This window comes from Colobus angolensis, unplaced genomic scaffold (genome assembly GCF_000951035.1).
Source record: "Colobus angolensis palliatus isolate OR3802 unplaced genomic scaffold, Cang.pa_1.0 Scaffold158, whole genome shotgun sequence".
Taxonomy (NCBI): Eukaryota; Metazoa; Chordata; class Mammalia; order Primates; family Cercopithecidae; genus Colobus; species Colobus angolensis.
The window spans coordinates 6,170,714-6,197,810 of record NW_012114688.1 but is presented as its reverse complement, the minus strand read 5'-3'; the positions used below and the strand labels follow the sequence as shown (position 1 = coordinate 6,197,810).

The window sequence follows — 27,097 nt, the reverse complement described above, 5'->3', positions numbered from 1 at the left end:
TGGAAGAACGGTCTCAGAACTGTTTGTTTCAATTGGCCATTTAAGTTTAGTAGTAAAAGACTGGTTAATGATAACAATGCATCATAAAACCTTCAGAAGGAAAGGAGAATGTTTTGTGGACCACTTTGGTTTTCTTTTTTGCGTGTGGCAGTTTTAAGTTATTAGTTTTTAAAATCAGTACTTTTTAATGGAAACAACTTGACCAAAAATTTGTCACCGAATTTTGAGACCCATTAAAAAAGTTTAATGAGAAAAAAAAAAAAAAAGAAATGGATGCCATATTTAACTCCAAGCTCCACAGCTTTTTTTTTTTTTTTTTTTTTTTTTTTTTTTTTTTTTTTTTGGCAGGGAGGGGCGGATTGGATTTCAACAGGGGCTATAAGAAAACATATTTCTTGTATAATCTAACTCAATGTAAGAATAATTCTTTTTATAGAAACAAAGTTATAGACAATCATATTAGAACAAATCAATTATGTAAAGAAAAACATCATCAATTAGAGAGCTCTTTTATCATTATTTGGTTTTAGTCAAGGAGTGAATCACACTAGGGTCATACAGGCTGGAGTTTCCAGGTGTGGCTCAAATTTATACAACCAGTAATTAAGGGTAGATACGTTCATATTAACAAGGTCTCCACTGTGACTAAAACACCCTTCGGTTGTAAACACCCTTTTATGTGCTGGATTCTTCTCCTTGGCTCTGACCTTCTCAAGCACAGAGATCATGGGTTGCCCAGTCTTGTCCCTAGTCACTCAGCCAGCATAGAGCTCATCTTTGTAGCAAATTAATGAATATTTTCAGAATTGATTTGAATAATTGAGAAAGCCCATCTTCATACCCCAGAACTCTGCAGGAAAATCACAAAAGTACACTCTCTATAGACACATACACCATATCAGAAGTCACTCTCTCACAAAGTCAGCTTTGCAAAGGTCCTTCTTCCAACCATCTACCAGATGAAGAGAGGTTTTCATGTGGTGTTTGAGGAGTCAGCACTTCTAAAACACACAACTACAGAAGAAAGTAAGCTTTAGATTTCTCTAGTAATTTCAGAAAAGTAGCTTTCCCTAGAGGGAAGAAAATTCCCTCAGGGAATGTAGTTTTCTTTTTATTGGCCATAATAACCTGCCTGACTGATCTGAGTAGCAGGTGTTGGGGCACTAATGCTCCACTCTGGTAAGGATGCACACAGTACTGTTGGCCAGAAGCCCAAAATGGGCCCACACATACAGAGTATGGATGTGCTGCATGATTCAGCAACATCTGTGGCTGTGCCTTCAGATACATTTAAGGGCAGGGAACTGGAAGCTAATTCACCCAGAAAGACAGCCATAAGGAACATAAGCATATAGTGTCATAGAGTATCTGAATTTACTTCCTCAAGTCTTTCCCCTGGGTCTAGCCAGTTGAAGGCCCTGGTTAATTTCTCTCTCAACTCTTCAGCAGGAAAATCGTCCTGGTTTTGGTCAATGAAACACAACAGGGATTCAGTAGTCTGGGAAGTTTCTGAGTCCTCTGGAGAATGTGTCTATAATAAAGATGTGGGTGAATTGATTTAAGTCATAATACTGAAGCTTGCAAGTCAATGAAACTGTTTTTTCACAGAGCACTGATTAGCTAAAAATAAAGTTGTTAATGTGATGCAGAAAAATATATAATAATGACTATGGGAATTTAGCGTAAATGTTGGTAGGCTTGAAATGGGAGACAGAAGAATAAAAACTGCCATATCCATGATATTTTATGCCCTATGATCTTATGCCAGAGTTGGAGATCATTAAATTTATTGCTCAAGCTAAAGTTTGTTCAATGTTTATGTAACTCAAAGTTTTATTAATCTGATTAAAGTTTGCATTTGGGGTAAGCCAAATTCAGCTATTACATGAAATACAAGTAATTCCCAGAGTAATCAAGTATGACTGCTCATTTTAATCTACATTTAACTACAGTATATTTCATCTAAATTCAGGTGCAAGCCACATAGTATAATGCAAAGGAGTTCAAATTGAACTCTCAGAGGATGCCATTTATTAGCATTTTCATAATTAAAAAAATACAAAAACTTGAACACATTAAAGAGAAAAAACTACCATGCCATTTGGACTATCAGTTTACATAGCCTATGTTGTGATCAGTGTGGTTCCTTTGCAATAAACTTTGGGTAAATTGTGGAGAAGTTAGTATCAAATTGGCATACTCATTGTAAGAAAATTTATATTTAGAGAGAGAATTTCTTGAAGAGGCCACTGAAGCGGGCTTACCAATGCCTATGTTGGGGGAACATCACCTGGACACCATTGATCTTTGTACTATTTATTATGTACCTAGGATATCACTATTAAGTGCTTTGTAGGATTCAAATATCAGAGAAAGCATGTTCATTTAACCTCTCCTTTTGAGGAATTTAAAACTATTCAATTTATTTGTTTTGAAAAGGCTTGTGTGCATGGAAACTGCTAGAGAGAATAGTGCAAATGAAACATACAAAGAGAGAGATAAGAGTCCTTTAAGATAAATTAGAAAAAGAGAGATAAATCTTTGGTTAGACCTAAATGAGGAAGGAAGAATTTGAATAGCAGAAATAGAAGGTACAAGAGATAGGCTACAGATTCAGAAAAAGGGTGAAGCAGAAGTAGGCACAACATGCATTGAGAATGGTGAAGACATGCCAGCCTATTTCAGAGTGAGGGCCTCTGGTGGTAAATCCAGAGACTGTTGGACTATTAGTGTGAATTTAGGTACAGCTGAATCCCATACTGAAGCCTAGAGAGTTTTAAAGACTTTCCCTGGCACATTACTAAAATGTGGCAGTGATGGGACTCAACTTTAAATGCTATCTCCAATACTATATGGCTGTCTCTTTCTAGGTTTAATGGAAGTTATCTGTCTGGGTTGTACAAGAGTAAAGTGGTGTTGACTCTGAACTCAGAACCATCCTATCCCAGTTGTAGGGTTAACTTTCAAGGGAGTTATCTAATAATATTTGAAATGACCCAGACATACCAGCTTACCTAGAAACCATCAGTTTGTACTTTCGATGGAATCTTTATATTTATTTCCCTTAAACTCCTTCCTGACTTTAGTAGAAGAGATATTATTGGTGTGGTGTGTTTTATTTTCTAAAATATGTAACTGTGCATAAATAGGATATGTAGCTATCCAAGCTCAGTTTGTTACAGGAACAGTCTACAGCTGACATAAAACCTCACTTCCCCCAAATCTACTAATGTAAGTGAAATGTAAATTGCACCATTATCAGGTTATATGCTAACGTCAGCGTGGTGGAATTGTCTATGGGTTGCCATGACAACCCCAGCTAAGATAAAAATGAAACTGATATTCACAATACATATTTACCTAGAGCTTATTTTGTCTTCTAGGCTCTTCAATGGCCAACAAGGAATTATTATTCAAAATTTTAGCACAAGGTCCATTCTCACTGTTACCAATGTGACACAGGAGCACTTCGGCAATTATACTTGTGTGGCCGCCAACAAGCTAGGCACAACCAATGCGAGCCTGCCTCTCAACCGTAAGTAATGCAATGGTACCAAAATGCTCCCGGGGCCTCTGGGCCCCTATCCATCATTAGAGATAAAACCTAAGAATAGAGTACATTCATTTTAAAACTCAACGTGATGTGACACATTCCTTATACGTCACACATTCCTTACACATGGAAACTTTGCCCCCAAATCATATAGTTGTCCAAAGATTTTATAATCCCTGTAGAAGTCTACATGTATATAAAAAAATATGTTAGAGCTGAGAAAGGAAAAAATACATGAATAATAGGGCTAACTGAAAAAATGTCTTTGGCTGAAGTCAGTAGATTTGGTGAGATTTTGTTGTTTTTTAAATGTATTACATAATCTTGAAGTATAGATTAACATGGCTTGAATTTACTCTTGGTTGGTTTTCATTAAACATTCATCTTGGGATAGCCAGAATTTCACAAGCCATACATAAAATGAAACAGCAAGTAAATGATCATGGACAAAATATTTTATCCATATAGGTAATATTTTTACTCAAAATTGTATTTTAAAATACAACTTAAGATTTTATTCAAATAAATACTACATTTCTAATGTATCTTACTTCCTAAGGACTAAAAACTAGAAAAGAAGCACAAACAACACAAGGATCTGGTAAAAGGATAGAAACCTCCATGAATGTTTCCTCCTATAATTAATTTTACTGCTGTTTAGAAGCTGAGTAACCAACAAATTGTTGCAGCCACAAAATATTCTTAATTTTGAAATCAAATGTTTCTCAAAATGTTCAAAGAAGACTAGAGAGAGTATACTGTGTTTTCAGTGCCACAAAGTTATCTGAATTATTCTTATCTCTTATAGTTAATATTTTGTAGTAACTTGACAAATGGAGATTTGTCTTATGATCTTGTTACAGTAAGCTGTCTCTGAAAAATGCAAATATTATATAGTTCATCATAGCTATCATTTCCATTTTGCAGAAATGGGGATGGGATATATGATGTTCCTACAACTTAAAAACATACTGTAATAAGTTTCCATGATTTATGAGCTTTACATTACCATAATTTAAGAATTCTGATGTGAAATAAAATATATCAGTTTATATCACATCTTTTATTATCCCATCCTAATATTCTTTAGTACTCAATTTGAAATAAAAACATTGCTTGCCATGAAATAGTTATAGTATAATATGCTTGCTTAAGTTCCTTCCATGAGGATGATTTATTTAGTGAAATTATGAATAATATAAACCACTGAAAATATTATAAAGCAGTGTGAATTCCAATTTAATGTAAATATTGATACTTCTTTGGTATATTATTAATATTTTAAATGGTTTAAATATTCAAGCACTTGAAAGAATAAATGAATTAACACGGCAAAGTAAAGAAAAATTTAAGGCTTAATAACATATTAAGTTTTGCTATTTAAATTTTTAAATTACATTCTGATTTTCAAAACCGAAACATTAATGAATGTGAAAAATTAGAAACAAATTCCACTTGTGTAAACATTTGTTTTACTCTGGCAATCTTAACACAAATGTCTGGAAATAATATAGTGCTGAAAAGGCTTCTAAACGTAGTGCCTTCAGAAGAGACTCTCATCATCTCTCTCTGCCATTGACTTGCTGTATGCTGTGGTGCTATTAAGTACGTACAATTTGATTAATTTGTTAACAAAGGCAAAATATGAAAATCTCATCTGTAATTATGAACATAGCCCTGGGAGTTTGGAAAAATGCCTATATATTCAGAACCACTTGTACGACCTCAACTGAAGCTCTTACTGCCCTAAGCATTTTTATTTTGTCTTATAGTTATTTTTATATATATTCCATCTCTCCATCAAATTATAAGTTCTTTAAGAAGACAGGATCAATGTCTGATTAGTTATTTTATTTCCCATATCACCAAACACAGCGCCTGCTATTTAATAAGCAATTAGTAAATCTTTAGTGAATAAATGAATTAAACATTGAGTAAATGAATGCATGGATTAGTGAATAAATAAATGAGTGAATGAGTTTTAGCTGTAGAATTTGTACTTGTAACCTCTACAGATACAAGGCAATGTGACTGTAATTACAAATAGCACATTGTTAGCTTAGTCTGAAACAGACTCTACTTTTATTTTTTATATGAACTTTTTCATTTAATTCTCACACAATCCAAAGAGCTAGATTCTGTAATTCTCCTCTTCTAGAAAGGAAACTTAGAGAATATAAATGTGGCCAAAGCCAAATGGTTAGTGACAAAGCAAAACCTTAAACCCTGACAATCTGGCTTCAGATTCTAAGCTTTTATCTACAATGCCTATAACTGGCAAAGCACAGCACTAGACATTGGAAAGAAAAGGGTTAGTAGGACTGGAACCCCATCCTGAAGGAGTTCTCAGATGAGTGAGAGGTGAGAAACAAGCAAGCAGGCAACTATAATGCAATATGGTCAGTGGTACCATAATGGGGCAGAGAAGATGCTCTTACTGTAGTCTTAAGGGTCATGAAATAACTTTCATGTAGAATAGCCAATACCACTATTTTAATTATAGCTAAGGTACAACTGAAAACATCATCTTAGAAATGACTATCTCGTTTTCTGGGGCAGAACTTTTCAGGAGCTCATTCAACAACAATCATGTGCACAAAGTATAGTGGCACAAATGAGAGAATGATCAACTCAGTCTCAATGACTCAGAGAAAAATATAGAGGAGATGCCCCTTGAGGTAAAGGTGATTAGGTTGAGCCTGGGTGTGGGAATGGTGATGGAAGAAACAGAGAGGCAAGCACTCTAGTGTGGAACCGTTCATGTAAAGACATGGCAGTATGAAACAATTCAATACATTTGAAGATACTATAGTACTTTAATATGGCTGGAATAAAAGGTAGAAGGAGAGTATTGAGAGATGAGGGTAGACAAGTTGGCAGGGATGAGGATGAGAGAGTTGAAATGAGTTTTGGCTGTATCCTGGTTTTGGAGAGTTACAGAAGGATTTTAACAAGGGAATGATACAAACAGATTTGGTTTCCAAAAGACACTCTTACACATTGTGAACTGCTAAACCCAGATAGTAAACTTTTAATGCTAAAGGCAAAATAACAATAATAATAGTAACACCAAAAAGAATAGCAGAGGTGAGAGAATTGAGAGCTAATTAGGAGATAGCCATTAATGACCAAATCTGGCAAAAAAAAAAAAGGAAGGGAGTTGCAAGGATCTAGATAACTCCTAATGTTTAGTTTGCATGAAATTAGCCAGAATAAGTGCATAAGAGAAGAACTGAGGCTTTCAGATTTTAGGAGGAGGTAGAAATTAAAGGAAAAAATTAGGTCATTTCTAGACATTTTTAGTTCGAGGCAATGTCTAATAGGTAGCTGGGTATAAAGTCCAGAATGGAGACATAGATAAAGTTATCAGAATGGAGGTAGTAGTTTCAGCCATGAGAGTAAATGAGACTTCTCATAGAAGCCATGTAGAGTGAAAAGATTACCAAGGACAGAAATCCAAGTAAAATTAGCATCAAGGAGTGAGCCTAGGAAGAGAAGCATCCTGCAGAAGCAAGCAAATTCAATGTGAATGGAGATGCCTGAGGAGGGCCGGCACTGTGGAGTGCTGTGAAAGCTGTCAGAGCAGCCCATTTCAAGAAGAATGAAGAGTCAGCACTGTCCTGTGCTACATCCACTCAGGGAACATCTGAAAATCAACCACTGTCTCTGACAGTAGGGTGGTTAGTTACTGGTGACCTTTGCCAGAGCAGTTTCTGTGTAAAACTGAGAGTAGAAGCCAGATTTCTGTGATTAAGGTTAAATAAATACATGAGGAAATAGAGACATGGATAATAAACTGCTCTTTTCTGAGGTTAGGCTATGGAAAGGAGAAGACAAGGCTGATGTTATACCTTGTTGTCTAGCTGCTGGTCTGATTAGTATTCCTTTCTGATTAATATGGCCTAGCGGCTGTGTGTGTATCAGCAGCTCCCTGACCTGCAAAGATACAACATCCTAGCATTTGATGAACTATACTATAGTGAACTTGCAATGTTTTCTGGTTTTCTGCAAGTCTCCATCATTTTCAGCTTGTTCGCTTCTTTCTCACATCTTTCTTGGGTCCCAGGGAAATAAGCAAATTTTTGATTTAACGTGAAGACACCTTAAACTCCTTTATCTTCCATGGCCTGTAGGCTTTAGGCAGTAATTGTAAGAGAACCTATAATTTTAAGTAGAGGTTTTAGTAATTTCATCAATAGAATTACTTTAAATTACTTAAGGTAAAAATGTATGTTTTCTAAAAGAAAAAGAAAGCAAACTTTATGGTGGAAAAACTACCGGAAAGCTAGTATACAATGAAGATCTGTCATCCTCTAGATTCTCTGTCCAAAAATTCCTGAAAGATTTCTTGTACGTTGTAAAAAGTGCAAAATTGGAAAGGAAGAGAGGGAAAGACAGAGAGAATATTCTGCAGATCAATGTATATTAGCCCTCAGGAAAGAAGTGTTTTAACAAAATTTATAATGGATAACAGTATGCCAACCATTCATAGCAAAATTCTTATTAAATAAAAAATTGAAGATTCAAAGATATTTGTTATTTTATTGTTATTTTTCATTGCATTTTTTGCTTCCTGAACATGAGCAACTAAAAAAAATGTTTCTTCCAAGTCTGTTCTTTAAAGACTATGAACTGAGTGGTCCCATCCTGCCATCTATGGGTTCAATTCATCAAATGTACACTATCACTTAAGTGGGAATTCAGTAATCAGTACCACATAGTCATTTCTATAAGTAAAACATGTTGTACACGCTTTGTTTCTCACTTCCACAAAAGTACAAATATTTGTATTATAGGACACGTATTCAAAGACTTGCCATCTAAAGGGAAACAGGAGAATTAGTTAAGATGGAAGAAAGTTGCATAAGCAAAGTGCTTAGAATTCACACAGCCTTAGTTTAATACAACCCTCTCCTGAGACCTAATACATGGAAATATTTGGTACAAATTGAGTCTCACTATCGATAAAGACTCATTGCTTAAAGTCCCAAAATAGATAATGATAATATTGCTATGATGTGTGGGTGCTAAACTCCCCTCTCAGATGTTCCTAAAAATATAGTGTCAAATCCTTTACTGTACTATGGGTTCTACAGGTTCTAATGATGCTATAGGGATCTCTCTCTCTCTCTCTGTGTGTGTGTGTGTGTGTGTGTGTGTTTACTCATGTATGCATTTATTCAAAGTAACAAAGCATTTGTCTCAGAAATATTACACGTAAAACATTCAAAGGACTGATCAAAACTGTCTTTTCCCTGCCTTAGCAGCCCTGTGGAGACAATAATGAAGTCCCAGTTTTAAACGCTTTATGCTGTCAGGGCTTTTTAACTTTCCGGAATGTCTCCTTTCATATCAGAGAAAATTTCTTCCCAGCCTGTTTAATGTGATGGGCATCTCTTCTTTTCAGATAAAAAAAGAAGTCAGTAGCTAGTATCCAAAAGGAAATGGAAGAGTCTACTGAAGAAAGTAAGAAAGAGAGTAATGTAGCAGTTTTTCCCTGGTTAGATTCAACCGATGCAAGCGAACAGTACCTTTCAACTGATTTGTTGAATATGAAACTAGCTGTGTCCCTGCAAGTAATATTTCAGCTCTCTACTTGCTTCAGATGTTCCCACATGCCAGTAAGCAACGGTACGGGTTCTGTTACTTTTGCCTATTACAATGAACCCTGAAAGGTGATACCACAGATGTGAATGACTCATATTTTAGAGAGAAATTTATCTCTCCTCTTGTAACTTAAAGGAGATAGGGTTTTCATTTTGGTTGAAAGAGGCAGTAATAAATTTAGACTTGGTGATTATTGAAGACAGAGTACTGTGTGAGCTAACCTGCTTTATCCTCGCAGCTTTGAGATGTTAATGAGAAGACTTTCCTGGATGTTCTAGTAATAAATATTTAACAAAAAGTAGGTTTGCAGTTGTAGGTAGAATGTGATCCGGGTATACAGGCCTATCTAATCGTTCTCTACCAAACAAAAATAACACACACAGACATAACCATCACACAAATCATGAATATACACAAATTTGCTGAAGTGGATTATGAGTAAAGCAAGAGAATATTTTTCCTCCCCAATCTCATACCTGGAACGTGTATGTATTTTCAAGAAGATAGACACAAAATGGCCATTTAGTGGCATATGGGAGAGACAATAACCAGCAGGCTGAAGCAGTCCGAATGACTTGAAGTTTATGGTGCTCCAAGTCACCAAATTGCCTCTAGTGAAAACCACATATCAGTTAGCGGAGCTTTAGTAACGTTACATTTGTCAATGCAGAGCTTTTGTTACGTTACGTTTGTCAATGCACAGAAATTGGAGCTAGAACATGTCTCAGATTTTACATAGTCAGTTTTCTTCCAACTTTCTTAAGCAATGGAACCCTTTATTCAAACCAAATAAAATCTATGCGAACTCTTAATGTATGACAAAGATAAAACTGGAGTTAGTTTGGTTAAGTTGGAGACAAATCTTATTTTCCTACCCATCACATTACATAGTGGCCTTGAAGCCTCCCAAGATATCATACAGTTCCAAATAATTTGTTTTGAAAACTTCTTGTCTAAACCAGCTTTTTCACTTTATAGATGAGGAAACTGAAGCCCAAATAGGATGAGTCAGAGCCCAAAGTCAAGCAACATAGCTAGGGTTAGAATTTCGTTTTTACTACTCTTTTTCCCGTGCTTGTCCCACTACACAGGTGGAACACCAAAAGCTTTGAGTCGAGCAGATCTGAGTTAAAACTATAATCCTTCATGATGCTTTAGTCACCTGACCTATAAAATAGAGGAAAATAAACTCTTTTTATAGGATTATTGTGAAGATTAAATGAGAGGACGTGCAAAATCGCCAATACACTACTAGTCTAAAACAAGTGCCTATTAAATGCTAGTTTCTTTTTCTGTCCTTCTTATGTATAATTCAAATGTTGAAGGGTAAACACAGGCAAGCACAGATCTATATAACCTGAATAACTGTGTAACTTTATTTCACTGGATAGACAAATCAGCAGCACCGGTTCTTTGATTCACTTATTAAGACACTATGTATATCATTATGATATTGTCCTTTTTATTAGAATTATTAATTAAATCGGCCATGCACATAAGCATTCACTTGTCATGAGTAAAAAAAAAAAAAAAAAAAAGTGGAAAGGTTGTACAAGATTAATTACTCTACTGATGTGTTTCTCCCAGGTTAAGAGACAATTTGACAGCGGCATCTTCAAGCTACTGGTACAGCACATACATTTCCCACAGCTGACAAAGGGTCAGTAAATTCAGAAGGGAAAGGAAGCTTTGGTATTTGGTGTTGTCATTGATCAGCCTTGAAATATGGCTTGCTTATGAGGATTAGGTACCAAAAGGATATAGAAAAATAAATTAGAATTTCCAAATTAATCACAAAATTTTACTAGAAGCCCTACCCTTGGAGTCAAACTGGCCTTAAATTGGAGAGCTCCATAGCAATTAACTGCCTGACCTCAGCATACCAATCCATAAAATGAGGAGACTAGACTAACTAGTCTCCAAGTTACCTTTCAGCTGTAATGTTTTCAGATCCTAAGAAATCTGTTTGTGTTTAAAACATAGTATGTATGTATTGATTGTTATTTTTTAAAGTTAAACTTACTCTTTAACAAAGTAGAAGTGCTGCCAATATTTTTACCTTCTGTATATTTTTGTTATTGAACTCAAAATTATTTTTATTTGACAGAAAAATGCATTTTAATGTGCATTTTAATGTGCATTTTAATGTGCATTTTATGGAAACTCTGTAGTGAGTTTCCATAAAACTTAGCTCAAGAGCACTGCCGGTCTAATCATTTTGTCATCTCTATACAGAATTTTACTCTCCAGAGAAATTTCCTTTATGTTCATAGTTGCAAGAATCTTGACCAGTAACCTATGAGAAAGGCACTAGAATAGACATTCTTGCTTCACAGCTCTAATCCTGTAACTAATTAGGCCAAAATGTGACTTGAGTATATGGAGTTGTGACTATTAGGGCTTTGTAAAAATGAAAACATGCCAACATTTCCAATCAAAAGAAAACATATCAACAGACTCTGTCTTCAGTATGTCTTTCCTGATCGTTTCTCTCACGAAGCCTTTTGGAGGTCCTGTGAGATATTTCTTTCCCAGCACTTCTGAGAAGTTTCTTGTAGCATACTTACCCAGCATGCACTGTGTTCCCTGTAACTATGACTCCATCTATAAAGTGAGATCCAATGGTTTGAGCACATAATAAGGTGGCAAAGTCTGGACCACTGTATCACCTTCACTTCTGTGCTGTGATTTTTCTCTGAAAATGGAAATGTGACCCCTAATAAAAGATCCAGGAATATGTGTGAACAAAATGATTATTATGAAGTTCTGAGTACCGTTATGATTAAACTTCCTATTTCTCCTTAGAGTGAAACATAGTTAATAGGGTGCTCCACTAAATGAAAAAGGAAATTGAAATTGGCTCTTTTTTTGCCATTCTGATGTTCTAGATAAAGGTAAAAAGAGGAGGAATTAACTGTGAAAGCAATAATATTTCAATGGGCCACTCTTTCTCCCAAGCACTGTAAATTCAGTTTTAGTATCCGTAAAACTTCTAGGGAAAAGACTGAAATGGCATGTCTTCATTGAATGTGTCTATTCAGTGTGGACTGGATTTCCTTTCTTTATAAATGTAATTCAATTGGAATTTCTCTGCAGAGATACAAATTATCTATCCACACAGTATATGGCTAAATAAGATTTGAATAAACCAAGCAAGGCTTGCTTGCATGGAAATGTTATTTCACCTATGCCCTGGCCAGGCATTTATAGTAGGTTGGATTTTCCAAATTTTAGCTTATTTTTAAGCAAGACTTCTCTTTCAACAGTTTTAAAGAAATGAAGCAACTTCAGTTTCCTAGCTCTAAAATGTGTTTTTTCGATAGTTGCACAATCTTCAGTTCCTTTCTTTGAGTCAATCCAATTAGTGCATATGTGGAGCTGCTTAATTAGTGAGGCAGATCATAATTCTTGCTGAAGAACCACTAAAGTCACAATCAGTCCACTTAGAAGGAATTCCAAGTTTTCTAAAACACTTTCTAAGACAAGACTAACAACACGCTTTCCTGTAACTGGCAGAATAATAGTATATGCTCTAAGAATTAGTGACCACAACTATAGGGAAATTTGTTTTTTCTCAAAAAAATTATAACTCCTTGGGAGCACTGTAGTGTATGATCTGCGTATGAACTGTAGATAATAGCTGTAATCAGACTGACTAACATTAACTAAGTAAACACGTTTTTTAGGAAGACTTGCATAAGCCATACATGGACATCAACTCTGCAGGCTTGACTCTGCTGGAAAAGGAGACATTGAAAGGGTTTATTTCCCCCAAGCTAACATGTGCCTGTTGGAGGCCATATTTGACATCCTTTCTTACACCCATTTTGCTTCATTCTGCAGAACCACCTGTATTTCTCTAACATTCTTCCTGCCAGCAACACCCGAAAGAATGAGCCTCACATGCTAAAATAATCTAAGGCTGCCACATATCACCATCATGAGAAACTTTCCATTTATTATTTTCGTTTCCTGGTTACTATGCTCCTTAATTCTTTTCTCTCTCTTATTATGATGATGGTCATATATTTTTTAAAGTTTTCTATTTCAAGTTACTGACTCACATTAGTGATAGGCTCTCACCTGCTATTTATTTATTTATTTTTACTTTCTGTATCCTTTCCTCTTATTTTCTTCCTCTTATTTCTCCTCAACTCCAGGACTTAATCATCACCAAAAGAGACAGATAGATGCTTCTCTAACCAGGAGTATAAATTCAGAACGGAACCAAACAGCCTCTGAATAGGCAAGCCTGAAATTGCTTTTGAAAGCTTCATCACCGATAATGTAATCAAACTTAGCTTACCCAAAATTGATTTAAGTTGCAGCCTAAGGGCCAACCTTTGACCAGGGCAGCGTTCACACTTGCATTGATTCTGCCTACAATTGAATTACTCAGGCAATTCTGTGCGCTTTTAGCTTTAGCCCTGGAGTGCAAATGGCCAATTTGGGAGGCAACTTGCTTGTGCTTGAAATTTGCAGAAAGATTTTCTCATACATTTCTGGGGAAAAGCAGGATTACTTTTTAAAAATGTTATCTTAGTCACAGAACTCGCTGCCCAAAGCGCATTTTGTTTCCTTGTTTTCATATTTGTTTTGATTTGAGAAAACTTTGTTTCCCCCAAAGAATCTCTTCTGACTTTGGAAAGATGAGGTCTGCTGCTTCCATCTGTGTACTAAAATTTAGAGGAAATGAAAATTAATGAGAAAAAATAAGGCAAAATAGTATGCTGCTATTAGATAGAGGGAAAGGCCAGAAACACACTGTATTTTATAGTTCTAGGGGCAAGAGTTAAAAAAAATATAGTTATGAAGCAAAATAATACTCTGTAGGTCTGTATAGGATTGTATTCTATGACAAATCCCTCCCTTTCTTTCTAAAATATTTTATAAGACTGGCATGAAGAAACATTACAAGATGCTTTTCTGCATCATAACAGTCTTTTGTTAAACACTTATATTTTCTATAGTTTTTCCCTTTGTACTGTATATCAATCGTACATTATCTACCCTCCCCACAAAACTTCTTTCATTTTCACATAACCATACCGTCTCCGTGTGTTTATTTTACATAATTATAAAAAAGATTCAATTGTATACCTTGCAAAAACTTCTCCATATTTCTATTCAGTCTTCCTAAGTAATATTTTATGGCTTCACTATGATACATTTAGTGGTGAATTGTTAAATATTTAACTGAAGTAAAGGATGTGTATAGGTTGGGCATAGTGCCTTGCTCCTGTAATCCCAGCATTTTGTGAGGCTGTTGCAGGTGGATTGCTTGAGCCCAGGAGTTTAAGACCAGCTTGGGCAACATGACAATAGCCCATCTCTACAAAAAATAAACAAAATTAACTGGGTGTGGTTGCCTACACCTGTCATCCCAGTTACTTGGAATGCTGAGGCGGGAGGATCACTTGAGCCCAGGAGGTCAAGGCTGCAGTGAGCCGAGATCATGCCACTGCACTCCAGCCTGGACCACAGAGTGAGACCCGGTCTCAAATTTAGAAAAAAAAAAAATGTGTATAATGAGACTTACAAATAATAATAAAATATGCAATTGCCTTTATTGTAAATTCCATATAGCCAGTTGCTTCTCACAGATTCTTTCACTGATTTTTGGCAGAATCTTGTATCTGTAACCAACCCTATGATTATAATCCATATATGTGACATGCATGATGTTGCACATGGAGCTGTATTCTACCTAAGAGGATTATTCTAACTTGAGTAAGAGATGATATGTTTATGATAATGAGTTAGACGAAAATAACCTGTGCAAATTTTTTGCTGAATCAGAGAATAGTTTTGGAATACTCCAAGAAAATTTCCCCAATTTTTTGTGTCGACATTAATGTAATGGCCACAGACATGACACATTACGTTTAATCCCTGTTAATATTCACTTCATTGTTTTCTTAAGTCTCGACAATCAACTAAGCAATAAATCAACCTGTAACTTGGACCTTTTGCCAGTTTCCATGGTATAAACATTCCCAACATGGCTGATTTCAAACTACCAAGTGATGTTACAGAATGCAGAGTTGGGAAGAGATGTGCCATATCACACACCATTGTATAATATTCTACAATAGAGAAACAGAAATGTGAGTAACCTGAAGATTATAAATAATAGTACACTGTAGTAAAGTAATTTGGAGGTAATGAGGTTTGAATAGTTATTGCATTTGTGTTTAGTATCATTTATTAATTCTAAACTTAGAGAATTTAATTTTAATAATGGCTGTATTTTATAAATAAATAGCAGAATTTCTACAACTTTCTCAATTGGCCTTACAAGCTGGTATAAGCCAGCTTTAGCATGCCACTATCTATTTGAATGGCTATAAAGGAGAACACAATTTCTCCCCATGCAACCTACATGACTCTAGACAAATTACATAACTTCACTTATCTTCAATTAGTCCATTTGTAAAATGGAGCTAAAGGAGTAATACCTAGCTCACATGGAGGTAGAATAATTAAATAAGATAGACATAAAGTGCCTGGCTCCTGGTAAGGATTTATATATTATGGCCTTTCTTTACCCTCTTATATAACTTCAATGCCCTCCCCCCCATTATTTATATAGTTTTCTTCACTTTATTTTGAGGTAAGGATGATTCTATTCTGCATCTCCAGATCCATATAATGACCTCTGACAAAATTAGGATTTTATTTCATCTCTATTATAAACTCATGCCTACCTAAATATTGTCACATGCATGCCACATTTCTTGTTTAAATTTGCTGCAACACAAACCATTTCTTTCTTACAATTGACTCTTACTATGCTTCATTCCCACTCCACAGTAGCTTTTAAGCAACATTATTCATTTATTCCTAAGGTATGAGATCTCAGAGGATGCTTATTTTGCAGTGTCTTTATTCTATGAAGCCAAGAGAGAAAAACGTATAACCTGGTCATAAAAAGCATTCACATATTAGGGCGTATAAGCCTGCACATTAACATCACAATAGGTTTCAGATCTATTGTTATCTTTCCTCTAACTTGGCCAGAGTCAGGGGAGGAGGAATTTATATGTCAAACTGCTTTGAAATAGGTGGAATCAGTTCCCTTTTATATCATCCTCTCCGCTACAAAATATATCTATCTATCTATCTATCTATCTATCTATCTATCTATCTATCTATATCTTTTAAGTAGTTGTATTGTTTTATGTTTCAATTCTTCCTAACTTCTTAGTTATTTAAAGGAAAAAAACACATTTGTAGGCTGCATGCTTGGGACATAAGATTGACCAGTAATGTCATAACTTTAAAACTTAAGTATTTTTTCACTTATTCAGTTTATTATCTATATGCCAAGTCGCATGCTATGTTGGGAATACAAAGTTGAGGTAAAATAACTTGATTCATAACCTTTTGGAGATTGTCAATTTTGAAAGGGAGGTTGGCAACACAAGCAATTATCACAAAATGTAATTAATTCTTAGGGGTGATAGAAGGAATGACTAATATAAGTGAATAATAAATAATAGAAATCCCATGTGGCTGGAAAACAGAGGACAATTACAGGTAAAGTGGACAGAGCTGGGTGAAAAGAAGGGCACATGATAGTTTCTAAAGTGGACTTGCAAGGAACTGTAGTAGAAATGATATGAGCCACAAACATATTTTCATATACTATTGCTAGCTTTTAAAATGTGAGTGACAAATGAACAATGATTACTAGAATACTGTAATGCTTTGGTTCGTAAGATGTGTCATAGTGCATGTGAAATAATCCCAGTTACTAAGATGAAACCTACTGTTAGTCCCTGCCTTAACTTCTTTATGACTTTCGGTACTCCACAGACAGTGCACTTATTTATCTTCTCCTCATATATTTCTGGAAAATCAGATATACTTGTGCCAATTTTTTCTTAAAGGAAGTGTAAATTACTTCACTGTTGATTTATTAAGCTGATCAAATAGTAAGATAATAAGTACTGAGCTATTTAATGAAATGTTTAACCTTTTTCTAATATAACCTTCCCTAACTTTTTTCTAGTACACTGTTAGTCTATTCATTAATTCATACCATATTTGTTTGGTCTAATCTCCTTTTCCTTCAAATTATACAAGATGTTTCAAGAAGCCCCCCAAAGACATTTATGAGCAAAATCTTTCATCTCTGAGTAAAATAATACAGTTAAATAGTCTTGCCCCTGAGTAAATCCATAAAGAATTTCTCTATATAGATGTATAACAACTTGTTTTCTGATTAGAGAATTGCCTGATTGATAGTGGCATGATAACAGCTGATTAATAAATATTAAAACTGATTTCAGTGACCTGGAAACCACCCCATAAAGATAATTTACCAATTCAGTTACAGTTTGCTCTAGCCAATGAATTACTAGCCATAGTATATACTGTCACCAGCCCCAGATCAATGAAGAAATAAGTTCTCTAAAGAAGAACTTGCCTTTGTATGTTAGTTGTTTTTTGTTTCATTTTGTTTGGCTTTCATTTCTCATAACTTATATCACTAGTCCCAGCCTACCATCTTAAAATTGGTTATAATAGGAGCCTGACGGGAGAGCTGAGATGGCTTAGCACAAATCCAGCATCACTGTTAATCAGCAGGTATAATAAAAATGTTTATGTGTATTATACCCTAGTAACTGATGGGTGTGAGAAAAGAGAAGTATTAGGAGAGAAGTATAGCAGCCTTTATTTAGTATGGCTCATGTAAGATCAGACTTAGTATCTAGGCTCAATTAGAGAATAAGGAAAGGCAGAATGTAACACACTGCTATATCTTGATACAGATAATCATGACTTCAGGAGTTCAGAGAGAGTGTGTATCAGTACTGGGGAAAAAATAGCTCCAAGGGAGTATTCTGCTGATGGTGATTCAGAATCATTATCTTCAAATATAAAGGACAACATTATTATCTTTTGTAATTTAACAATAGTAGAATTCAACGTGAGATAGGCATAGCTTTTAACAGTTTCGGAAAATATTATGTTGTGTTATTGTTGTTGTTATTGTCGTTGTTTACAAAGGAGAGTTCAGCAAAGAGACAAGCTTAGACGGAGGACGCTTTCAGACTAGAAATTGGTCTGATTACCACATAGATGGATAACAGAAAAAATCTGGACCCTATTATAATATTTTGAAATGACTATTTAAAGTGCATGTGCATGTATATAGCTAGATTAAAAATCACCCAATATTGATTTCAGTTCTTTATGGCCACTACTATATGTATTGATTGTAACCAGCCCCTTCTAAAAGACCAGGAGATACATAGTCATCTGGGTTTCTGTTTATATTTCTCACTTCAGAGTGGGTTGGCTGCTCCTCCAACATTGTTGACAGCTTTTTGAAGTTTGCAGCCGTGTTACAGGCTTCTTCCTAGGTGATCCCTTAAAGCTATAAAATTCTAGACTGACTTCTTTAAGAAAACTCCTGAAATCTTAATGTCTAAAACAAAGGTCTAGAAACAAAAGCAAATTATTTCATCTACATTTTACTTCACCGTTAAAATTCTATCAAACCTAAGTGCTTAGAGACCCTCCACCAAAAGGCGGGAATATTCCAAGAACTAATTTATCATTTTTTATCCATTAACATTAAAATCCTTTGGGACTTGAAAAGAACTGACCAAAAAAAATTACAATTCTGTGAATAACTTTCTAGACAACTTCTCTAAAGCATCTGTGTTAGTTAGAATTAGAAACAGTAGCAAGTGACAAAACCCAAAATAACAATGACTTAAACAACTTTATTTTTCTCTCACATGGAAGCCCGCAATAGCCAGTTCAGGACTTGGAATAGCATCACTGTATCAAGGACGTAGCCCCCTTCTATGATTTTGTTCCAATTTGTAACATTCATTCCTAGGGTTATTTTTTAGTCCAAGGTGGCCACTTCAGTTCAAAGCATCGCACCTATACTTTAGACTGTAGGAAGAAGAAAAGAGGGAAGGAAAAGGTCTCATCCCCTCCCTTTATAAATGCTTCCCCAAATCTGTAGACATCACTTACACTTATGTCCCACTGACCTTTACCTACATGGCCACACTTAGCTGCATGGGAAGTTAGAAATTTTGTTCTTCACTAGCATTCTTTGCCAAAAATTGTGGTTATCTTATTATAGGAAAAGGATATAATAGATATGAAAAGAAAACCAGTAGTCTTTACTACAGTCTGCCCCTTTGTGATGCAAATATCTAGGCGTGCCCTTCCTTGTCTGTATAGAACACACTCATTCCTATCAAAGATAGAAAAGCATGGTTTCTTCATCAAGATTCTAGATAACTGAGGACTAGTATCTCTGAGTGATTCACATTCTTCTTCATCAGCCTGAATGTGACATGCTGTCTGATGATCTTTCGGTTAAAACAAGTTGTGTGTGTGTGTGTGTGTGTGTGTGTATGTGTATTTTCTGTCATACACACGCCCAACATACTATGGTGGAATATGAACCAGAAAACTGCAATAGGACTCTCATTCTGAGAAGAGGAGGAGAAAAAAAAAAAAAAAAGAACAGCAGTCACTTACACACCAATGATCAGATCCTGCCAGTGGGAAGAGTCAAGATTCACTTTTCCAGCAGTATAATCTGTTCCTTAGATAACTTCATGGGCAGCCACTCATTCTGTGCTCTGGGAAGAACTCTCAAGTTCTTTGTCCTCTGTGGCTCTTGCCTGTGTCCTCTGGAAGTTGTTTCTTGGACACTATGCTCCAGGATCACTTATCAAGAAAGAACTGGGGCTGAGCAGCTTGCATGACCCATTTTGTACTGCTGCAGACTGGGGACATCTTTAAAGGTTGAACATCTGTAATAGTAGACAAGGCTTGTGGTTTCTTTGACAAAACAATTTGCTCAAATACCTACTAGCCTTCCAATACAGTTAATTTAATTCGTTAATAACATTAGGGAAAGCTTTTTTGTTTGTTGTTTTGTTTGTTTGTTTTTTTGGGATGGAGTCTCGCTCTGTCGCCCAGGCTGGAGTGCAGTGGCAGGATCTCAGCTCACTGCAAGCTCTGCCTCCGGGTTCATGCCATTCTCCCACCTCAGCCTCCCGAGTAGCTGGGACTACAGGCCCCCGCCACCACGCCCGGCTAATTTTTTGTATTTTTAGTATAGACGAGGTTTCACCATGCTAACCAGGATGGTTTCGTGCTTCTGACCTCGTGATCCGCCTGCTGTGGTCTCCCAAAGTGCTGGGATTACAGGCGTGAGCCACTGCGCCCGACCGGGAAAGATTTTTAAGTAGAAAGGGCTTTGAATGCTGATAGCTCCAATGCCTCACTTACTATCCTCTTTGTTTTCTCTCAGCCAAAGAGCAGCTGCATTGAGGAGATCTGAACTGGTGTGCTTGATTGGAAAGGCAATACCCTTAGTCTTGTCTCCGCCCTCAAAGTTCACTGACTTCCCACAGCAAGTGCGTTAGTCTTCTTTGATGTCAAGGTTGATGCTTTGTAACTATTTCTCTACTGCTTTGGTTGGAGACAGAAGCAACTGGCTTTTTCAATGTTGCAATATATAAATTACCAGGCTCTTAATCAATTTAGATAGTAGGGAGCATGAGCTCCTCCCTTAGCAGAGGTGTGTATATTCCTTCCTCTCTCTGTAGATCAGCTAGCATTATACTGAGTTTATGGGTGAAAGTGGCATAATGCAGGCAACACATATGAGTGTTCCACATTCTCCTATTCTTCTTCTTCCCTGAAAATTATCACATTACAGATTTAGTCTCAGAATTATTTTGTCTCAAACAGCAAACAAATAGTTGTTCTCCTGAAGATGTTCACATTCCATAATACCCCAAATGAATAGGGAGCTAAGAATTATCAAAACTAAATGGACCCGGGGACAATCAAAATGGTTTATGTATTTTGAGTTCAATGAGAAGTTAATTGTCTTCCCTGAATAAGGTAACACAGAACATATGCACATCACTTGATGTAGAATAAGTATGGGCTAAGGGAAATAAATTATTAAGGCTTCTAAGAGGTTCCCAAGTCCCTTGGGCTAAAATAGAACATAAATTTATTGGTATGTGCTGTATCTTGTAATGATGGGACAATAACAAAGAATTCCTAAGACATGAATGCTGTTTCTAAGTCACTAATAATCTATAAACTCCCATCACCTACTTCATTCCTCTCTCCTCTCCTCATTTTATACATGAAGAAATTATCCCAGAAAGAAAAGTTAGTAACTATTCTTTGGCATAATTTGTTAATGGCAGAGCCTTGGTAAGACCTCAGTTTTCCTAATACTTTATTTTTTCCAACTGTGCTAAAAAAGACTGTAGAAATCTGAGTCAATAACTGCAAAGCATCTGCGATTATACCCTACTTACAAGCTAATGTTGTTAGCTTGCCACAATCTCATGGATGCTGGTAGAAAACACAAGACTCCTGGGTCAGAGATATAAAGCTTTATTTCTCACAGCAAAAACAATAGGCAGAAAGTCAACATGTTTGCATCAGTTTCCTAAGACTCAGTTCCCATAGGGATAGCTTGGCTGGCCATTATGGATGCGTGTACATGCAGTAGTTTCTGTTACAAGAGAACAATATTGAGTTTAGGGAATCTAGTATTTTGCAGAAGCCAGTTAAGTAAGCCTGCTGTTTTTCTCAGAGAAAGACATGACTTCATACTGTAAGAAAAATGGCCTGAATAAAAGCATTTACTTTTTATCCTCTACTTGGGTCTTTCATTTTTGGCATTCCGACAGCAAAGCATGCAGCAGTGCAAGAGACCCATAAAGGAATGTCTCCCAATAATCTGCAGATACATAGAGATAAAAATGGTAGGTGTACCCTTTCAAGGGCCACACTCCATTAAATAGCTAGGCTTTAGGGGAATTCTGGTTGAGTCCCAAAAGGGCCTTTTTAGGTCACCAAAATCTAGATTCTGGGCCTCTATTTCAAAAGTCTAGAGAGTCTTTCTTGTCATCTGCCTGGGACTTAGCAGACTATGATGACAGACTGACACTGTCTAAAAAATATATGAGACTACAACATATATTCTGAGTAGACCCTGGAATATCAATTTATTAATTTATAATAAGAAATTGACTTGGTTTATAATATTCATATTGGCATGATCAGCTCATCCTGTTCCTAAAATGAACTACAAGAGAAGCCACATCGAAGTCAGAAGTCATTTTATTAATTCATTATGATAAATCACTGTCTGAGGACAGAAAATTGTTGAAGTCTGTAGGATCAGCCATTCTTTCTCTGTTAAGTTAGACTTGTAAAGAACACCAGATCACAATCAGAAGGTTGCTTGGTGACCATGGAATCAGAAGAAGGGGAGATAAAGAAATCCAACATTTAATGGCATTAGCCTAAAATCAACATTGATTAATTCGTCTCAAAAAAATGGCAATTTTGCCAATAGGAGTAAATATGCATAATATTCAATAATTCTGACTCCCATTTCTCTGAGTGATACATACATCATATCAATCTTCAAATTCATTCCTGTTCCTTCTCCAATTTTCCTCTGTGACTTCCCTTTATCTGTTCGTGTAGCTAACCAGATCCTAGCTCTCCGCTTCCTTTCCCTTAGTGTAACATCAAACCTAAAATAGCCATACCCACATTAAGCATACCCACAGTGTTTCCAAACCAGAGGCAATGTCATCATGTAATTTCGTATGTGGGAGGGGAAGCTCCCCAGCACAAAGGGATTTTCTGCAAAACTCTTATCCTAATAAGAGTTCTGCCTGTGGAGGTTTCTTAAACTAGGCTTATCCAGGAGCGCTTTCCTTGCCAGTCTTCACAATAACTGAAAATTGCCTTCAAGATGATATTAGAAAGTCAATCTAAATGGTCACCCTTTATCGACTATTCATTGATTAGTCTTCTAGGGTACTTTTAAGGATGTAACAAACCAGAAGCAGAGGTGCTATGTTTATTCAGTTATTAGTGTCTAGCACAATGATATGTGGAATCAGGCATTTATTAACTAGTGTTGTTTCCATAGGAATAACTCCAACATGGAGTAGGTTAGTACACTTATACACATTTGCAAAATAAACTTGAACACATAGAGATGAATTTAAATGAATATATACCCACAAGTCTGCTATTTAAAGCCTCCAGACCTCGTGCATACATGGCTGACCCCTATGCTGGTAATCAATGCTTAAGCAGGACTTTGCCGTGATATAAAATGCCTAGCAATTGGCAACACCAGATGCTTTGCTTTTCTCAATAGTGAGAAAAGAGTTAATGTGCAGGGTACTGTTGTTGAGCATATTATTTTCTGTTCAGAATACTGAAAATAAGTATGTGTTAAGAGTTTGTGCTCACTTTAGAAATAGAAACCCCGTGAAACAGATGATAATGACGTGGTCTTGATCTGAACAGAGCCTTACATTTCAGCTGTTTACTTGTCCTCTTCCCTAGGAGAAATTAGAATTTCCCAGAATCTCAACAGCCTGCTTTCTGCCTTTGTTTAGACTTGCTATGTGTTGCAAGACTAATGGGTACTTTCTGTAGTTGTGATTAAGAAAAAGGAACAGAGATCAGAGGGGTCAGCAATGCTTAGATGGCATGTTAGAGTTTTAAACTCTAATAAATAACTTGTGGTAGGGCTAAATAAAGCCTATTTAAACCCAGAAATCATCAGTATTCTAATATAAAAGACAAAGGCTAATACTAAGAGCTAATTTGAAAAATTAAAACTCCAAAATATGGCCTAAATATGATATAAATTTACAGAACAAAGAATTATCTGTCAGCCCTGCCTGGTTTTAGTCTTATACTTGATATTGTGTGAAAATTAGCTTAAAAAGGAGGCAAGGGCTCCCTCTGTCACCCAGGCTGGAGTGGCGCCATGACAGTTCTCTGCAGCCTTGACCTCCTGGGGTCAAGCCATCTTCCCACCTCAACCCCATGGGTAGCCGGGACTGCAGGCGCATGTCACCATGTCTGGCTAACTTTTTTGTGTATTTTTTGTAGAGACGTGGTTTCGCCATGTTGCCCAGGCTGGTCTTGAACTCCTGAGCTAAAGCGATTCACCCACCTGAGCGTCCCAAAGTGCTAGGATTACAGGCATGAGCCAGGACTCCCAGCAACATTTAAAAAACTTTTTGGTGATGATATTGTTGTTGTTGGTTTTGCATGTTTTAGCCAATTACTTTGTTTGACTTGCATCTTGGCAAAATCAATTTGGTCAATCATATAGAAAACTGCTATTTATTTTAAAAAATGTTAAATCAGACTATGATTCATAATAGATGTACTTGTGCTTCAGAGAATTGTGAGAATAGTCCTGTACTGATTAAATAATGTGATGGTGCCTTTCCTGAATATGCTTTGCGAAGCAAATAAACACATATGGCTTCTCCATTTTTACTCTCAGAAAACTTTAGATATGTCTGTCCCAAAATATATTCATGAATAAGAAGGAAGTGATGATAAAATGCTATTCATGGCTAAAATGTGTCCTACTTTCTAATACGAATTTTCACAACATATCTGAGTTCTCTACCCATTAATCTATGTTTCATGCAGAGTTCAAAATGAAAACTTGCTTTTATTTTTTTGTATACCATCGGTTTAATTTTGCAATTGGCTCACATACCTGGAATCAAAGATAGACATCAGTCAATGGTGTGTTTTTCTATCAATTGAAAAAGATAAAACCATACAAACAATAACAACAACAACAGTGACAAAAGCTTTTGACTAAGCCATAAGCTATGAGAGAAATACTTTGTTAATTCTCCATTTTTTCAATTTGGTTAAAACTTATGTTAATTTTCTCTTATAAACTATAATGACTTGTTTGAAAAATTTAATTGTTATGCCTTCATGTGCTTAATGGAAAGAAATGGCTAGAGATATCCAGTAACATTTCAGAACATTTTTCTTAGAAAGTAATAATAATAATAATAAGGACCCAGTATAAACAAACTTTGTAAGTTTATAAGTACTATTAAGGAAAAATTTAACCTAGCATAAAATAATTTGACTCCTGGAAGTATGCATTAACAAATAAGAGAAGTATTTACAACACAGTGATTTTGTATTGCATCTTATACCTAAAAGATAGACTTGACTATTGGGCAGTAGCCATATGTCACTTTCCAACTTATAAATGTGGGTAATTTTACTTCTTTTAAAATCATACAGAAACAGTCCAGTTAATGTACCATAGGCAGTTTTTCTAAGGTATATAAAAACTCCCAATGAGCTATAGTTTTAAGCAAGGAGCACAAATTTATAGTTCTACAGTAGTATCTGTGGCATTGGGGTATAACTATGCATCACTTGTCAAAGAAAATGCCATGTACAAAACAATCTAAGCCTATACAACAAATTAGAAACAGCTTCTTGTTTAAAAACACATAAAAATTTATTAAAGGATTATCTCCTAGAATTCTTTTAAATCATGGACTCCCCTTGGAAAAGTCCTCTGTGTGTCAACAGATTATAAGAAAATGACTTGCAAAGTATCTTGCATTGAAACTTTTTTGTTGTTGTTTTTAAGGAAATAGGCATCAAGAAATTAAGTAATAGATCACAGTCATAAAACTAGTTAGTGGCAGAAATGAAGCCAGAACCTTGTTTTATGTAATTCAGTGATTGTTACTCTGTAACCACTACCACTGGAAAAGAAGCCCAGTGCTTAAGTCACAAAGGGGAAATGAAGTGACCCCACTGGTGAGCCACACTTGTGTCTGATCTCTCCTAAAGGTCATTTGAAACATGATTCAGGTCACCCCTTTACAACTCAGCAAGGAAGAGAATCCCTCAATGACTTCACGTATAATGACACTTTCTGTCTTCTTTTGCCAACAAGTCACACTGCAGCTCTCTCCTGAAGCAAACCAAATAAAGTCTAAGCACCAGATATTTATTATCTCAATTCTGCATTTAGTGAGGGCAAGAACCATGTGTAACCCCAACTAAACTGAATTGTCTTGTTTTACAAAATAAATAAATAAACTTTAAAACTTTCAATGCCCAAGGAGTAGTCTAGATCATTAATGAACTTTTTAAAGGATATTTTTACAGAAGAGATGCCAGATTATTTCAACAACAATAATGGATGTATTTATCCCTGAAATGCACTAAGCCTCATGTTAACTGCTCAAATAGAGTTTTTTCTCCCATCTAAGCTCAAGCTGTGCTGGCTCTATTTCCTAATCCTTCTTTCCCGTTCTTTCAAGCCCCTCCTTACCAGATGATAAGTTTTTTCTTTCTTTTTCGGTTCCTTTCTTATGTGAAGTGATTCACTTATTTATCTAAGATTCTAAAATTTATATATTATCCCTAACAACAGACCAGGTTTCTGTAGGCTTAAAAAGGATCCTTGCTGACCGGGTTCAGCAGCTCACGCCTGTAATCCCAGCACTTTGGGAGGCCAAGGCGGGAGGATCACGAGGTCAGGAGATCAAGACCATCTTGGCTAACACGGTGAAACTCTGTCTCTACTAAAAATACAAACAATTAGCTGAACGTGGTGGCAGGCGCCTGTAGTCCCAGCTACTCGGGAAGCTGAGGCAGAAGAATCGTATGAACTTGGGAAGTGGAGGTTGCAGTGAGCCGAGATCGTCACACTGCACTCCAGCCTGGCAATGAAGCAAGACTCTGTCTCCACAGAAAAAAAAAAATTACAAAAGGATCATTGCCCCTGAGGCAAGGATATTTTAATATATACCTATACACACACACACACACACACACGTGTATATATATACACACATATATACACATACACACACATACATAATTCTTATAATTTTGTTTTATATGTGCATAAACACATATATACTCACATATATATAATGTACACACATATATAACCCACCATATGTATATATACATAATAGATATGTATATAGATGTATATATGTGTATTTTTTCCATACATTTTTATTTTCAGGTGTTTATTCATGTTTACATTTGTACATATTTTGGTGTTATTTACCACTGGAAATTCAATAC

The 27,097-nt window shown here is 35.9% G+C and overlaps 1 protein-coding gene across 2 annotated transcripts in view; it reads left to right on the top strand.

The window, feature by feature from the left end:
* NEGR1 (neuronal growth regulator 1) overlaps positions 1–27,097 on the top strand; it is a 909,299-nt gene that overhangs the window by 725,732 nt on the left and 156,470 nt on the right. For both annotated transcript variants that reach the window (XM_011936916.1, XM_011936915.1), the window contains one exon: positions 3,384–3,535. In XM_011936916.1, the coding sequence (XP_011792306.1) occupies positions 3,384–3,535 (152 nt within the window). The remainder of the gene's footprint in view (positions 1–3,383; positions 3,536–27,097) is intronic.